The sequence below is a fragment of the Somniosus microcephalus genome, chromosome 27 (assembly GCF_052327205.1).
Source record: "Somniosus microcephalus isolate GS21.2 chromosome 27, FLI_Smic_1.0, whole genome shotgun sequence".
Lineage (NCBI taxonomy): Eukaryota > Metazoa > Chordata > Chondrichthyes > Squaliformes > Somniosidae > Somniosus > Somniosus microcephalus.
Window position 1 is genome coordinate 24,629,339 of NC_141013.1, and position 17,069 is coordinate 24,646,407.

The 17,069-nt window shown below is 42.4% G+C and overlaps 1 protein-coding gene across 3 annotated transcripts in view; it reads right to left on the minus strand.

Moving 5' to 3' along the window:
• cgnl1 (cingulin-like 1) overlaps nt 1-17,069 on the minus strand; it is a 151,321-nt gene that overhangs the window by 114,055 nt on the left and 20,197 nt on the right. For all 3 annotated transcript variants that reach the window (XM_085968723.1, XM_085968725.1, XM_085968726.1), the window contains exon 2: nt 1,298-2,997. In XM_085968723.1, the coding sequence (XP_085824849.1) occupies nt 1,298-2,965 (1,668 nt within the window). In that variant the 5' untranslated portion in view covers nt 2,966-2,997. The remainder of the gene's footprint in view (nt 1-1,297; nt 2,998-17,069) is intronic.

Below are 17,069 nucleotides of genomic sequence, written 5' to 3' on the forward strand. Positions count from 1 at the left end.
AAACACAAGGCCACTACGGCATTGTCCTAACTGAAATCAATTAACTCAAGGCAGATCACGGCCTGAAGCTGAGAATTTCCAAATCTGTATGCTTCAACGCATTTAGCCTACTGATCCATCAGGTGTAATAATTTCCGGGATCTAAACATAGTACGATCTTATTTTGATGTACTCAACAATCAGACAGAAAACAACTCACAATGCAGAGCAATTTGAAGAGGAATGTAAAGCTTAAGCAGCTGGTCCATACGAAGTTTGATGAAAATAAAACAAGATGATTTTAAGCTAGTGCAGTTAAATACAATTACCATAAATTAATTAAACAGAAATATCCAGTCTCTGCCGCTGAGGGTCCCTACAATGTTGGCAGCAGTGGGGGCGGGGGGGGGGGGGGGGGTGGGGAGGAGGGAAAAGGCGTATCTGCCAAGATTCACGCCCACTCCTGATCGCCCATTGACTGAAAGAACCCATGGACATCACAGGTTGGTATTCAGCTTCAATATCTCTCAGTTATTAGCTGGACCAGAGTCATACTTAAAGAATAACCATTTGGACAAGGAAAAGTAGGGTCACTTGTGCCCATGGAACCATTGCATGGGGTGGAGTAAAAGGAGAGAAAAATCAGTTAGGGGAAGGAGGCTAGAAATTATGGAGATGCAGTGCTTGTAGATTCAAGCAAACCCCAAATGAGTGTTATTCATTAAGATGAGGTTACTTGTTACTCATATCTAGAACATTTAGGCACTTCTTGAATCATTCAGTCTAGCCATATTTTATGAAATTATGGTAGGTACTTCAACCCTAATTGTTTTTGACTAGTCTTCAGCAGCACAGGACTGTTTATACTTAAAGACTTGGATTTATATAGCGCCTTTCACGACCACCGGACATCACAAAGCACTTTACAGCCAATGAAGTACTTTTGGAGTGTAGTCACTGTTGTAATGTAGGAAACGCGGCAGCCAATTTGCGCAGAGCAAGCTCCCACAAACAGCAATGTGATAATGACCAGATAATCTGTTTTTTTTGTTATGTTGATTGAGAGATAAATATTGAGGGATTGGCCAAGATGTTTAACCGGGGATAACTTCTGGTTTGAATTTTTTCAAAACTTTAACAGCAAATCCATTATAATATGTATTTTGCATTTGCTACACCAATGCAATAACTCAACAGTTCCCAGTGACTCTTTTGACAGAACCCCAGCATGTCAAGAAATCATTCTTATGATGATTGGGAAATAAATAATTCCTTAACTGATAAAATTGGCTTTCATATTTACAGCTCTAATTCTTACCTGTACATCCTGATCACAGGTGGTTTGGCTTGTATGAGCAGTGAGTTGCTGGGGATCTAAACCCTTTTTACTGATCCCAAAGAAGGAAGGGGTTGTTTTACAAGTCTTTATTTGTATAAAAGAAGTTACTTCCTCCGTTTTGGCCTCGGGCTTATTGATTATCCCTACAGGGAGTGTGGAAGATTTAACAGAGATTCTTTCACGAGTATCTCCTCCATCCACTTCTGTCTGACCTGGTCTCTCCATGAAACCATAATTCAGGTTGCCCTGATGTTCTGTAGGTTGTGTTTGACACCTGCCAAGACTACCAGTAGAACAAACATAATTGGCAGGCAGATTCTCACTAGAAGCCGGGCTTGTTAAACTTTGTGATGTAGCATTTTGACGGCGCAACTGTGATGGTCTCAACAAATGCTCATTTGATTTTCCGAGGTTTTTATTGTATTGATGTAGGTAAGCAGAATTACCTTGCGATTTAAGTGGAAAAGCACTATCTACACTTCGGGATCGTTTTCGATCTTCTGGATCAATTCGGTTTCTCCTTGCAGACCTACCTCGCCAGTGCTGCCCATCTTTTCCGTCAAATTTATCAATCAATTCATCCACCCCAGGGATGGGGCCAGAGTCAATATCACGACCAGTGCCTGGAAAAAAGGGAATGTATCTCCTGTTCTCATGCCGGTTTATATTTTCAGCAGAAATCTCTTCGTCTGGATCATCCAACCATAATTTGTACGAAGGATTTAGCTTGTCTGAACTTGCTGACGTTGGAGTTGAAGATGATGACCGCCGTGACCTAGAAACTTCAAAAACTTTTCCAGCTGAATCTTGCTGGCGCAGAGGAAGCAAATCTGGTCGTGTTCTCTGAGAATCTTCTGAATCAGGACTGGTGTTGTTTTGACATCTTCTACTGATGTTCAGTGTTTCCACTTTTCTGCTGGTAGGCCCAGCAACTTTCTTGGTTAGATCTCCCGTTGTTGTGGGCTTACTGAATTTATTTTTCTCATCATTGGATTTTATTGAACTCGATGATCTAATATCGGACTTACTTGAAAATTCAGACTTGGGTGAATGATGCAAAGACTTATCTTTGCTCCTCTCTGATGACTTGCTACTAGTCAGACTTTGCTGACTAGTGCATTTCAAGAGGTTCTTCTCAGGGTCATATGGCTTTAGAATTTCAGGATGTTTTTGGAAATTCAGTAAACTACTTGCTTTCACGTTTCTTTTGTCAACCTCATCCTTTGAGGTCTCTGCTACTGGCAAAGGCAGCTGTGGATAAGGAGCTGGCTTAAGTGGATTGAAGTGTTGACTTTCTGGATAGGTGAAATGGCCGTTATCAGAGAATCTGCTTCTCTGTTCTCTTGCACAGGGACCAGAATATGCTTTAAAACCATCCTGAGACAAAGTTTGATCAAAGCAACCATTTTCAGGTGGAGGCTCAAACATTTGCAAATGTCCTTCCTGGTTGCTGTTTAGCACTACATATGGCTGCCCATCAATTCCCTGTACCCTAATGCTGACTCCATAAGACCCTGATTTGTTAAGACCAGTCTGAGATTTTTGTGCCCTCGTCTCTTCTTCTTGTGCATCTTGAATAAACCGGATTTGGATTCCATAATCTCGCTGCATTTGTTTATTTTGAGTAGCACCAACATGCGGCTCCATGGAAAATCCTTCGCAATTCAGAGGCTGATCTACTGCAATTCGGAAAATAAACTCATTAACGGTCAGAAAAACAAAAGCACTAATTGATTAAATACAATTTTCAATTATATAGCAAACCATCCCAAGGCATTTCATGGAAGTTGAAGGGGGAAAAGAGTTATGGGAACTAACTTGAGGTTTTGTCTAAAAGATAGGTTTTCAGGAGGCTTTTGAAATTGGGAAGGGGGAAGAATAGCACGGTAGATTGGTTTAGAAAGAGAATTACAGAGCGAAGGGTGTGATTGTTGAAGGCTCCACCACCAGTGGTAGAGCAAAGACAGGGGACAGGCAGTAAAGCAGAGGGTGCTAGCTGGGGCATAGTCCAACACCGCCTTCAATGTGCCAGTGCAGCCTTCAGTCGCCTGAGGAAGAGAGTGTTTGAAGACCAGGACCTCAAACCCGGCACCAAGCTCATGGTCTACAGAGCAGTAGTAATACCCACCCTCCTGTATGCCTCAGAGACATGGACCATGTACCGCAGGCACCTCAAAGCACTGGAGAGGTACCACCAACGCTGCCTCCGCAAGATCCTGCAAATCCATTGGCAGGATAGGCGCACCAATGTCAGTGTTCTCGCTCAGGCCAACATCCCCAGCATCGAAGCTTTGACCACGCTCGATCAGCTCCGATGGACGGGTCACGTCGTCCGCATGCCCGATACGAGACTCCCAAAACAAGCGCTCTACTCGGAGCTCCGACATGGCAAGAGAGCCCCAGGTGGGCAGAGGAAACGCTTCAAGGACAACCTCAAAGCCCCCTTGAAAAAGTGCAACATCCCCACCGACACCTGGGAATCCCTGGCCCAAGACCGCACAAAGTGGAGGAGAAGCATCCAGGAAGGCGCCAAATACCTCAAGTCTCTTCGCCGGGAGCAAGCAGAAGCCAAGCGCAAGCAGCGCACGTCAACCCAAGCACCCCACACGCCTGCCCCTTCAACCATCATCTGCCCCACCTGAGACTGTAGGTCCCGCATTGGGCTCATCAGTCACCTGAAAACTCAATTTTAATGTGGAAGCAAGTCGTCCTCGGTTCTGAGGGACTGCCTAAGAAGAAGATAGGGTTGAAAAAAATTGCAGAAATAGGCTGGTGCAGACTATGGAGGGAGCTGAAAACGAGGACCAGGATTTTGAAAACAATATGGCGAGGAGTCAGGGGACCAGTGGAGATCTGAAACACAGGTAATAGTTGAGCAGGACGTAGAATGGAAGAGGATGTGATAGGCGGAATTCCAGATGAAATGGAGCGCAACGGCCAGTGAGTAGAGAATTGGAGAAGTTGAGCCTGGAGGTGACAAAGGAATGGATGACATGTTTTGCACTGGAGGTAGGGTGGAATGGAGGTGGGCTGTGCTGCAAAAGCAGAAGCAGGCAACTTTAACAATTGACTGGTTGTATGGTTTGAAGCTCAGTTTCGGGCCAAACAGGACACTGAGGTTGCTCATTGTAAGCTTTAGCCTGAGTACGTAACTGGGAAGAGGGGTGAAATTAGGGACCAAGGTGTGGAATGTCTGGCCTGAGCCAAGTAGGTGACATTGGTCTTGCCACTGTTAAAGCTGGAGAAAGTTCTGGTCTCGACAACTTGATACCAGAAAAGTGGTCTGACAACACAGAGCCAATCCTGGAGCGGAGGATATCGGCAGAGAGGTAACAGTGTGTGTAATCGACATAGTACAGAAGCTGACCCTATTTCTACGGATAATGTTGCCAATGAGGAATGGGGAGGGGTCAAACATATAACTGGAAGTGACTGTGTGGGAATGAGAGTTGAAGTCATTGTGCTGGTTACATTGGGACAGGTAAGAATTTAACCATGAGAGAGCAGTCCTTAAAAGTAGTGAAGAGTGGTGGAGAGTGGAATGGTCAATTGTTTTTAGGGCCATGGCGAGGTCAAAGAAGATGAGGACAGATAATGCACCACAACTGAAGACACATAGGATATTGTTGGTGGTGTTGATCAGGCAGTCTTCGTGCTGTGGGCAGGGCAGAACCCATGCTGAAGGGATTTGAACAGGGAGTGGTGGGTGATGACCCATTAAAGGAACTAAAAGTGGAGGGGGAAGATTAGTTAGGGTTGTAGTTGGAGAGCAAAAAGGATCAAAGGGTGGGTTTTGTAAGGAGGAGGTGATGACTGCAGTTTCAAAGAGGAGAGCAATGTCTACAGAAAGAGGGCAGTTGATAATGTCAGCAAGCATTGGACCAAGGAGAGGTTCAGCGAAATTTGATCACAGCGATCGATTTTGCCAGTAGCCCAAATAATCCCTATGGCTGACTCTTATAGCCGATTCCCAAGTGTTACAATGTTTAGTACTGCTGGGCACTTTAAACAGCTTAATAATTAGTTTCTTTCCCTCTTCTTTAAAACCACTGATTTAATCTCCAAACAACACTCTCTGTGTAATACTGCTCAGCACTAAGTGACAATTTAAACAGCTGAACGGTGAAGGCAGAGGCAGTCAAGCAGATGGAGGAGGTAGGGGAGTAAAGTCAAAGAAGCAGTTAGTGTAACAGTAAATCCCATACTGAAAGCCAATTTATTTAACAATCCAGGAATTTAAATTATGTCATATCAGGAAATTCCACTAAATAGTGAAGTGACAATAAATAAATGGATCACTACAGAGTATTTCTTTCAATACAGTAACTCATTCTGACTATGGGCATTCTCAGTACAATTATTCAGGCTCATTAAAGCATCTTATTCAGGTGAAGTGAACAGAGTAGAGGTCAAGTTTCTAAACCACCAGCTTCAAAATGGTTGAAGTGACATTGGTATTCCTCGCTTAATATTAAAGGACCTTTGGCAGGCTCTCGTCAAAATATTTTAATAATGACTCCGTGCCAGGGCGTCTAACCTGCAGCCCTGCCAATCCATCCATTGAAAGCACGGAGCACGGCAAGTCAGGCCCTTATATTTTTTCCCAGTCAATCTCCCATGGCGTTGCACATGGGGAATCAGAACCAAGTGTTCTGGTGAAGTGAAGGTAAAAGGCGGGGGACAGGACTTGCAGACAAATTTAACCCCAATTTTAAATTCTGTCCTTATTTTTATAATACGTTGATTTTATATTATATTTATAAGTTAAATCGGAAAACTTAAGGCAATTTGGAAAGCAGAGAAGTAGAACTGGTTGGAGTAAAGGAGTATCTCAGCAGTACAGACAGGTCAAGGACCTGGGAGACGTGAAGCTGAGGCGTTACAGTGCCACCAGTGGCCGGAGTCTCTGCAGCATGACAAGCTTATATCGGCAGTTTCCATCACTAATGCGGACTTAGGAATTTATAATCGAAAAATGTGGACACAAAAGTGCGCTAAAAATGTGACAACTGGGATTTTGTAGACAGGAAGTGAGCACAGAAGTTTTTTTAATTTTATATATAAATAGATTTGTCCCATTTCAATCTGTAGGCCTGAAGGTTTGGAAAAGGATATTCTCTGCACTGTTGTTTCACTAGTGGATAAACAAAGACAAAAATTTGGACCTCTCTATGGCAGGGTACATTTTTTAAGCTTTTGTCTGTTTTTTCAACTTTAGTTGCCAACTTGGGGAAAAACTAACAGTCACTGAACTTGTGATATATATATGGGAAGTTTTACATTCCAACCAAGCACACCTGTCTTAAAGCTGTTACACGCATGACAAAGAATTTGTATTTATTCTGCTTCCAAAACACTCACCATAAATTCTTTTGAAATTATTTCATTCACACACCAAAACAAAAATTCATACTTTTTGCTTCAGTTCTGATCTGGGTAGCAAAGTCAAAAATTCCTGAATCTCAGGCTAGCTTTAAGAAAACTATCAGCACATGCAGGGAATTTATAAGATTACGTGGCTTTCACCAAACAGGGAACAGCCTTCTGTATAAATCCTGTGGGATCACATTTAACTCGAACCATCCTGTTCAAAACTGACTGTGTAGGTGTACATTATATACATCAATAAAATCGAAGGACTTCATACAACTTTAGTCCAAGGAGAGTTGAACTACTTGTGGTAAAATTCTTAATATTTTTTCAATAATGAACTAACAATTGTATACTAAAATAAAAACAGAAAATGCAAGAAATACTCAGCAGGTCAGGCAGTATCTGTGGAGAGAGAAACTGGGTTAACGTTTCAGGTCGATGACCCTTCGTCACAGGGTCATCGACCTGAAACGTTAACTCTGTTTCTCTCTCCACAGATGCTGCCTGACCTGCTGAGTATTTCCAGCATTTTCTGTTTTTATTTCAGATTTCCAGCATCTGCAGTATTTTGCTTTTGTAATTGTATACTAAAGCTGCTTTCACACATTCTTTTAATTCGGATTCTGGGACCCCATATCAGTAAGCCAGCTTCCACTATTTATGCTGTTAAATCGTTTTTTCACAGCCAGTCAACAGACTCTCAGACCCAGTTTTACCTGGACCTCCGAGTCTGTCACATAGCACTGGCTCCCAGGATTAATTATGAAAGCAGCTTAAAAATATGGGAATTCAGTGAATGGAGAAAAGTTTTGTTTAAATAGAAAATAAGCTATTTTCACCTCCACTTCCCTGTCATAACCGGTAGCTTACAGCCATCCCAACTTCTCCAGGTCTCTTGACTTCTTCAGCTATCGTGTGCATGTACAATAAAAGTAATCAAATGTTAGCAACTTCTGACCATTTCCCATCAGAGAAACATGCTTAAATTTTAGTCTTAAAGGGAGATAATGCTATGTGGAAGGAAATTTTTTGATATGAAGCACACTGAACTTTTATTACCATTGAAGCACCAAAATCAGCATCCAGAACAGGGAAAAAATACTGATCACTGTTCAATATCACGAGAGCTGTCTCTTTACAAACCCACAGCACAACGGCTCTGTTCCATCTGGGAGGCCAGACCATTGGTGCCACTCACAATTTCACTGCATGTATACTTAGTTGTCAACTGATGATAATGCTGAATATTGGTCGCTGTAAACTTCAGGACATCTTTGTTCTCTTTCCCTCAATTTTCTGACCTGACGTACATTCACAACAGCACTGAGAATACATTAGTTTACTGATTCCGAGCCTGTCAGCATCCCTCCCCCACCTCCCATTAAAGCGCTCGTACTGTCCTGCATGCCAGTAACCAAACACTGTTTATAGAAATCTCACGTGCATCTGGTAATCTTTAACAGTGCATGACCCACAACCTGGTTAGAGTGGGAATAGATAACTGAAGCCAAATACATCAGGTATTTTGACATGTAATAATGACTATAAAGATAAAGAGGGAGCAAAATAAACTGCTTAAATGCGCAGACGAAAAACACTTTCACCCAGAGATAGTTTGACTGAAATCAATCCAAAAAATACAAGTAAACCACAACAGAAATAGGGTACATTTTCTTCCCCTTCCTCTCAAGATGCTGATTCTTGCTGGATGGTTCCCCAGGCAACCCTCCCATTACCTTGTCTAAATGGCCAAACTTCATATGTCATCCCAGGCAGCAAGAATCGGCAGGGAGTAAGTGCGAGGTGGTACAATTTAGTAGGAAGAATAAGGAGGCAACATACTCCTTGGACAATAAGTGTCTAAATGGGGATTTACAGGAACAGAGAGATCTGGGGGTACAGATACACAAATCACTAAAAGTAGTGACGTGGGTTCATAAGGCCATAAAAAGAAGCAAACAAAGCACTGGGGTTCATTTCCAGAGGGATAGAATTGAAAACCAGAGAAGCTATGCTAAACTTGTATAGAACCTTGATTAGACCACACTTGGAGTACTGTGAACAGTTCTGGTCTCCATATTAGAAGAAGGATATTGAAGCACTGAAGAAAGTACAAAAAAGATTTACCAGAAGGATACCAGAACAGAGAGGTTATACCTATCAGGAAAAATTAAACAGGCTGGGAAAGGGAAGGCTGAGGAGTGACCTGATAGAGGCCTTTAAAATTATGAAAGGGCTTGATAGGGGAGACGTAGAGAAGGTGTTTCCACTTGCGAGGGAAGCCAGAACTAGGGGCCATAAATATAAGATTGTCACTAATAAATCCAACAGGGAATTCAGAAGAAACTTATTTACTCAGAGGGTGGCTAAAATGTGGAATTCGCTACCACAAGGAGTGGTTGAGGAGACTGGCATAGATGCATTTAGGGGGAAGCTAGATAAACACATGAGGGAGAAAGGAATAGAAGGATATGTTGATGGGGATGGATAAAGAAGGGTGGGAGGAGGCTCATGTGGAGCATAAACACCAGCATGGACCTGTTGGGTCGAATGGCCGGTTTCTGTACTGTAATAAATACTATGTAATAGTATCTACCCTATCAATTATTTTCAAAATCCTAAAAATCTCAATCAAATCACCCTTTAACCTTCTATATTCCAGGGAATACAAGCCTAGTTCATGTAACCTGTTTATACACTCTGTATGAATAGAACTGCATTTATGTGTTCAACCATAAATGTATTTTGATGCTTTGGCAACATAAGATGTACCTTATCATGCCAATAAAGCGATTTGAATTTGAATTTGAATTAATCTCGCCTCATAATCTAACCCTTGGAGCCCTGGTCACATTCTGGTGATTCTGCGCTGCACTCCTTCCAAGGCCAATATATCCTGTCCAAGGTGCGGTGCCCAGAACTGTACATGGTACTCCAGATGTGGTCTAACCAGGGCTTTGTACAGCTGCAGCAAAACTTCCCCCCGGCCCCTTTATAATCTAGCCCTCTAGCTACAATGGCTAACATTCCATTAGCCTTTTTGATTATTTTTTTGTGCCTGACCACTACCCACAACCTCAGGACGTCCCAAATGCTTTACAGCCAATTAAGTCATTTTTGACGCCGCAGCCAATTTGTGCACAGCAAGGTTCCATAAACAGCAATGTAATAACGACCAGATAATCTGTATTTTAGTGATGTTAGTTGAGGGATAAATACTGGCCAGGACACCAGGAAGAACTGCCCTGCTCTACTTTGAAATAGTGCCATGGGATCTTTTATACCCACCCGAGAGGCCTCGATTTAACGTCTCATCCGAAAGACGGCACCTCCGACAGTGGAACACTCTCTCAGTGCGGCATTGTGCGCTCAATTCTCTGGAGTGGGACTTGAACCCATAATCTTGACTCAAGAGGCAAGAGAGCTACCCACTGAGCCACAGCTGACACTCATGAGATTTACACAGATTCTTCACTAACCTGACAACATTTTTAAATGTTCACAGAATCACAGAAACCCCACAGTGCAGATAGAGGCCATTTCGGCCCATCGAGCCTGCACCGACACATATCCCACCCGATCCCCGTAACCCCTACACCAACACATATCCCACCCTATCCCCGTAACCCCACGTATTTAATCCCCCTAACACTAAGGGTCAATTTATCATAGCCAATCAACCTAACCCGCACATCTTTGGACTATGGGAGGAAACCGGAGCACCCGGAGGAAACCCACGCAAACACGGGGAGAATGTGCAAACTCCACACAGACAGTCGCCCGAGGCCGGATTCGAACCCGGGTCCCTGGCGCTGTGAGGCAACAGTGCTAACCACTATGCCACCGTGCTGCCCCAATGTTCTACTGTAATCCAATGTTTTTACATAAACTTTAAATAAAGCAGATGCCATTCCTTTAACACTGTTTGACAAATAAGATCTTTTGAAAACATAAATACCCATCTTTTTAACCAAACAATTCAGAAGCACTAAAGCATTTCCTATGGGGACAGGATATTACATAGTGCAGTTTAATATAAGTTATGACAAAGCCTGCTTCAAACATGCTTAATAAAGCCAAAAACAATGCCAGCAGTAGTAGCATCCTGTTTTTATGCTGAGACTGTAGGAAAGGCAGGACAGATGTCAGGATAGATGTCAGGATAGTCCTCCAGCTGAAACTATACCGGGGTTGATTCTAATGTCCCTTGCTTTCCCAACTAGCCAGATTTTCTTGTATTTTCTTAAAAACGGTAATGGATTAGCTGCAATGTAAACATTGGCTGTGCATCAGTTTAATGGCAGAGTATTTGGAAAGATTTCTTATTTCAAGGTGAAACTGAAAAGGACATTTGAAGGTTATTTAATTCCCTTAATTAAAGCGTGCAGTTCACAAGATTAAAATTATGAAAATGGTTCACAACATTCATTATTAGTAACGTGGAGTTGTAAAAACACACAGCTTTACATTTTTGAGTAAAAAGAGACTGCCAATTCATGTCAAAATGGAAACAGTTTTGCCCTGTAGAATTGTATCCACTAGGATCTACACTTTGACTCCTCAAACTAATTTCATTTTGACCCTTGTAGCGCACAGTGGAGATATTGTCATCCCAACAGTTTGACTTGGTCCCAGTGGTGAAAGGATACCACCTATTCCCGTGAGTACATAAAGGCTAAAACTAGTAGTTAGATTTATTTTCAACAATTGATAATTATACAGAAGCAAAAGAATGAAACCAGTAATTGACAATGCAATATTTCACTAGGCAACACTTAAACAGTCCTGAAAATAATAGTCCAGAGTCTTAGTGTCTTTTTCCAAATCTTTCAACTGAGTTTTTGATTAATGTAACATGGGTGTTTCTGTTCCAAGGAGCCTTTCCCAGCGCTGTAGCATGGAAACCAGCAGTCAAACAATGAACTACAGACAAAGAGAAACAAGGAGCTATCACTGAAGATAAAATAAGACCAAAGTGCCCTTTGCATCTTCTCAACACAATCCTGGAGAGCTGTATCCAACAGCAACAACAACTTGCATTTATATAGCGCCTTTAATTTAGTAAAATGTTCCACGGCACTTTTCCAAGCTAAATTTGGCATTCATCAGAACAACAACTACTACTTGCATTTATATAGTGCCTTTAACATAGTAAAATGTCCCAAGGTGCTTCACAGGAGCGTTAGCAAACAAAATTTGACCCGGGGCCACATGAGATATTAGAGCAGGTGACCAAAAGCTTGGTCAAAGAGGTAGGTTTTAAGGAGTGTCTTAAAGAAGGAAATAGAGGTAGAGAAGCAGAGAGGTTTAGGAGGGGATTCCAGCACTTAAGGATAAGGCAGCTGAATATGAAAGTACCAATATGAAAGGCTAATTGGGACAGACACTCTTTATATTTTCCCATCAGTATCTTCTAAATCCCTTCAAGCCCTGCAAAGCCCGAATGCCACACTTGGGGGCAGCCACTCTCATATCCCATTGGTTAGCCAATTCTTGAATTTGGCAAGTGCAGCACACTAGATCTCCAAGTGACTCCATCATTAACACTGGTGAAAGGATGTGCCACAATTCTTTCAGAAATGCTTGGAACGAACACTCCAAGGCTTTCCCTTGCAATACCAACCAACATATCACTAATGAAGACATCAAACGGAATAGGTGACAGTGGACAACCTTGCCTCATTCCTCTTGAGAAAAATAGATTCAATGACTCTTTCATCTGCTCTTACACATTCAGGATAAAAACAAAGATTCAGCCACATACACTCATCGCTTCCACAGTCTCCAGGGAGGCAAAACAAATCACTAGATTGAGAAACCGATGCAAGTAAATGGTTAGCATACGATTAGCATTTGCAAAAGTCAAACAACACAACTTGTTTGGGACCTAACTACAGAGGACCAGAATCACTGTCCTCAAAACTCAAAATGACTTAAAAACCCTATAAAATCCAAACCTGTATGTGTCAAATGCCAATTATATAATAGGAAAGAGAGATTCATAGGCAGGTGAAAGTATTCTTGATCTTTCGATAAGTACAAGAATTCATAACAGCACATACCAAATAACTAATATACAAAATCACAAGTCATTCCTGCAAAAATAATTTACTAAAAAGATGAGAGCATCAAAAATCTGAAAGCTTTGGCTCTACAAATTTGTCCACTGCTTATGAATATACACTGTATATGAATATCCCAATATAGATGTTGTGTATAGAGGGAGCAGACACAGTTACAAGGCACTGACATTGAATGCCCATCTTGACCATAATAGCAAACCTGATTTCCAAATATATCAGTCAGGAATTTAGATCGGCCTCTCCCAACAGCTCAGTAAGTTTATCCAGTGAGTAGCTGAGTAATACAGATAAAAGAGCCCAGGTTTTATCCTCCGTCTGTGCTGAGATAACCAGTCTCAGCCGCGGCTGTACAACTGCCCTTAGCGCCACTGGGTTAGGGTCAGGGAATCCAGCCCCTGATCATTATCCAGCAACTCCTACCAAAAATGGATATGTGCACACTGTGGCTGAGGTCTGGATCAGGCTGAATGTGATCCCCCCTGTGAGCACTCTGCTGATACTTGATATAAATCTCTACTTGGATGAAATGCCAGAGGTCAGCACTTGTGGAACAACGCTCCAGCAGGGATTCAACACCTACCAGAGAAAAAGGGGAAGGGAACAATTGGGCAAGAAAAGGAAATTAGGGTTAGGCTGAAGGAAAGTTGATTTCCCCCTCCCCTCCATCGTCCTCCTCTAACCCCATCTCATTTAAAACTGGTTAAACATGCGGAGATATAGTTCTACGGTCATCAGTGACCATCCAATACCTTCCATTCTCCATGCAAGCAGCCGGACATAGAGGGCCCATGGGTTACTTGACTGTGAAAGCTATCCTAGTCAAGACTGAACTCATTCTCACTCATTGTTCACACATGCTGCACTTCCAGCAGAGGTCTTAGATAACGGTCAGGAATGGAAATCATGGTGGATTTTCCCTGATCCCTCTCCAAGAATGCTGAGACTCAGGCCGCGATTTTTCTGTTCGAGGCGGCTTGAGAGCGGGACAGCTGCCAGGTTCCAGTCCCGCCCCCAACGACATCAGATGCACAAACGTGATTTTGCGTCAATTGGCCTCGTTAAGCCCGCCTTGTAGGTTTGACGGCCAAGTAAGAGGAAGCCAGTGTCAGATGACGTCAGTTGATGACGCATCAGCTGCCGGTTTTCTTAAAGGGGATATGCACATTTTTTTTGACAGCTGATTTCTCGGTGTTTGACAGCATTGAGGTGCTGCAAACACTGACAATCACTGTACAAAGGTGAGCTCTTGCACCCAGGCTCTCCAGTGACTCCCTCCTTAGGCTAGAACAGATGGCAGCTGCAGGTGAGGTTACAGAAGCGATCTGTCACTGGTGAGAGAGGTTCTCCCAATGAGGTGGGACTACGCATACAAATTAAAACTTGTTACCTACAGAAAAGTGTAAATGCATTAAAAATGATTTTCCCAACATTATCTTACCTCTGAAACTCACCAGTGCACCACTGGATCCTTCACACCACTTCTGCAGCCGTCATCAATGCAGAAACGTTACAGTAGACCCACAGCACGCCACACTTACCTGGCATGGTGTCCGGGCGTTGGGAAGCCCACAGTAGAACTGTCAAAATTGCAAAAAGCCTCTTAACTGCCTGTTAACAAGCAGTTAAGTGGCTATAATCCTCTTCCCGTCACTAGGTGTCGGGTCCGTGCACAAATCGGGGTCCCAACATTTGGGAAGATTGATTGGAGGCGGGTTGACAGCGGGTTTCCGACCTGTCAAACTTTGCAATTTTGCCAAATGTCCTGCCTCCAAACCCGCCCCCTGAGCACCGGCAAAATTCCAGCCTTACTGTACGTCAACCTGGCTGGGATCAACTAACTCAGGGATCAGAATGGGCTGCTTCCCAGTCTTTGTGGCTCAATACTACATCACGCAGCACACTTACTATGTCGTTGGATGTTTCTTTTCCTTGGAAATGGAAGTAGCAATGAATCAGGTACTATGCATTTTGGGTGGCATATCGTTCTGCATACACACCAACCTAGAAAACTAACAAAAGCTGACAATCAAAAACCTCTGACATTGAAAACAAGTAATTCAATGCTTGTACAGTGGAATACAGAGGTGTAACTTAGATTGACCCAACATTCCTTCAGTTTAAGTGTATGAAAACTTGAATGGAATGCAAGTGTTGAGACACAAGATTTACTTTCTAGAGGAGTTGGGAGTAAAAATTACAAATACAGTCCTTCCAAAAGCTGCGTTCCCATGATTTATGATCTCTGACTATTCATGTCAAATGTGGACAGTTGACATTTTTTTTTATTCGTTCACGGGATGTGGGCATCGCTGGCAAGGCCAGCATTTATTGCCCGTCCCTAATTGCCCTCGAGTGACTTGCTAGGCCATTTCAGAGGGCATTTAAAAGAGTCAACCACATTGCTGTGGGTCTGGTGTCACATATAGGCCAGGCCGGGTAAGAATGGCAGATTTCCTTCCCTAAAGGACATTAGTGAACCAGATGGGTTTTTACTGTTACGAGCCTTTTATTCCAGCTGCCATGGTGGGATTTGAACTCTTGTCTCTGGATTATTAGGCCAGGTCTCTGGATTACTAGTCCAGTGACATTACCACTATGCTACCATTCCCTTATGGTTTGATGACCTCTGGGCACTGGGTCCAAAGATAGCCCACAATAAAAGTTTCTTCTCAGTTGGGTGCAAAGCACCCAAGTGTATGAAGCTTGCCCAATTGTCAACCAAGTTCCTACTGAGCATTCTTGCACAACACAAACCTGCACACAAGTGGCATTAAATTTGCAGTCTCACTCAAATGGCTGAGGGTGTCTTATGTGAGAATTTGAAAAATTCACACTGGTGCAGTAAACTGAATTTAAAGGCACAATAATAACTTTCAAAAGGGAATTGGATATATACTTAAAGGGAAAGATTTGCAGGGCTATGGGAAAAGAGTAGGGAAGTGGGACTAATTGGTAGCTCTTTCAGAGAGCCGGCACAGGCATGATGAGCCGAATAGCCTCCTTCTGTGCTGTATGATTCTATGATTTTTAAAGGTGGGTAAAACGATCTTTACTCTGCAAATATCCTGTGCTATATCTGACTTAAAAGTTCTGTATGCTGACACTGGGGGTGAAAAGCAGGAGCATTATCTCCTCCAATGGCTTTCTTTGTTTTGAACTCAAATATTCCCCTCTTTCCCTCCCTCCCCCCCACCCCCCCCCCCAAAAAATGTGGAAGTAACTACAAAGTGGATAATCTTAATCAAAAGATTCAATTGGTGAGAAAGAGTATTTATAAATTATCTGGTTATCCAACCAGATTAGATTACTGACTTGAAGTCACTCCAGGGTGCCTTATTTTTATAGAACATTTGGGATTTATTTTACTGTGCTGCTTTATTCTGTTTTGGGTCCACTTATGTTGCCAGCAGCAGTTGGCTAACCTAATGCCCACTGCTAGTGTGCGCTGGGTCATCGATGCATGACAAAGTTCACACTGAAGAACTAGCCACAAGTTTTAGAGAAGTAACTTGCAACTATCAATTGGAATTTCTGTGGCCGGTGTTAAGATTATATTTTCTAAATTGCAAATTTTAAGCTCTTTATTGTTGTTTTAAATTGAATAAAAGTGTACACGCTGTGTAAGTCACCTGGGCATGAAGGACTGGTCACTGGGGGGAAAAAAAGAAATTAAGTTGGGGCCAGATTATTCAAGTCCATACCTGACAGGCTGGTTTCTGCTTTGAGGAGCTGCAAGTGAGTGCACTGCATGACAAATGTCTTGTGGGGCAACAATGGACAGAGAAGGAGAATCAACAGCACTGGAGAACAGCATAAGCATGTTTATTTTCCAACTTGTTTTGCACCATTGTTTTTGAGAGCAAAACCATTTTATAAACATTCATGTGGCACATTTTAAACTCTGTGTGCATGAACTGAAAATTAATAAAATACACACTCTCTCAGACGGTTTCCCTTAAAAAAAACATTCCCTCACAGTGGTAACTCTTATGTAATAGCTAACTGTGCTTCTTTGTAATTATTTACTATATATTGCAACGGGAATACAGCACTCATTTGGTTGATAAACACATTTATTTTGAGCTACAGGATATTAAGATTCATTTCACCACAAAGCAACTTAAATACCTACACAGCAACTTTAAATATCATCTTTCCAAAGTGCCATTTTTATTGTGTAGAAACAAACCATTTATTTGCAGTGTACTCTACAGTGGAACGCTGCTCATTAATCCATGTAGCTCTACATTATATGCCAAAGCTATTTGTGGCTGAGAAATATTACGCATTTGCAT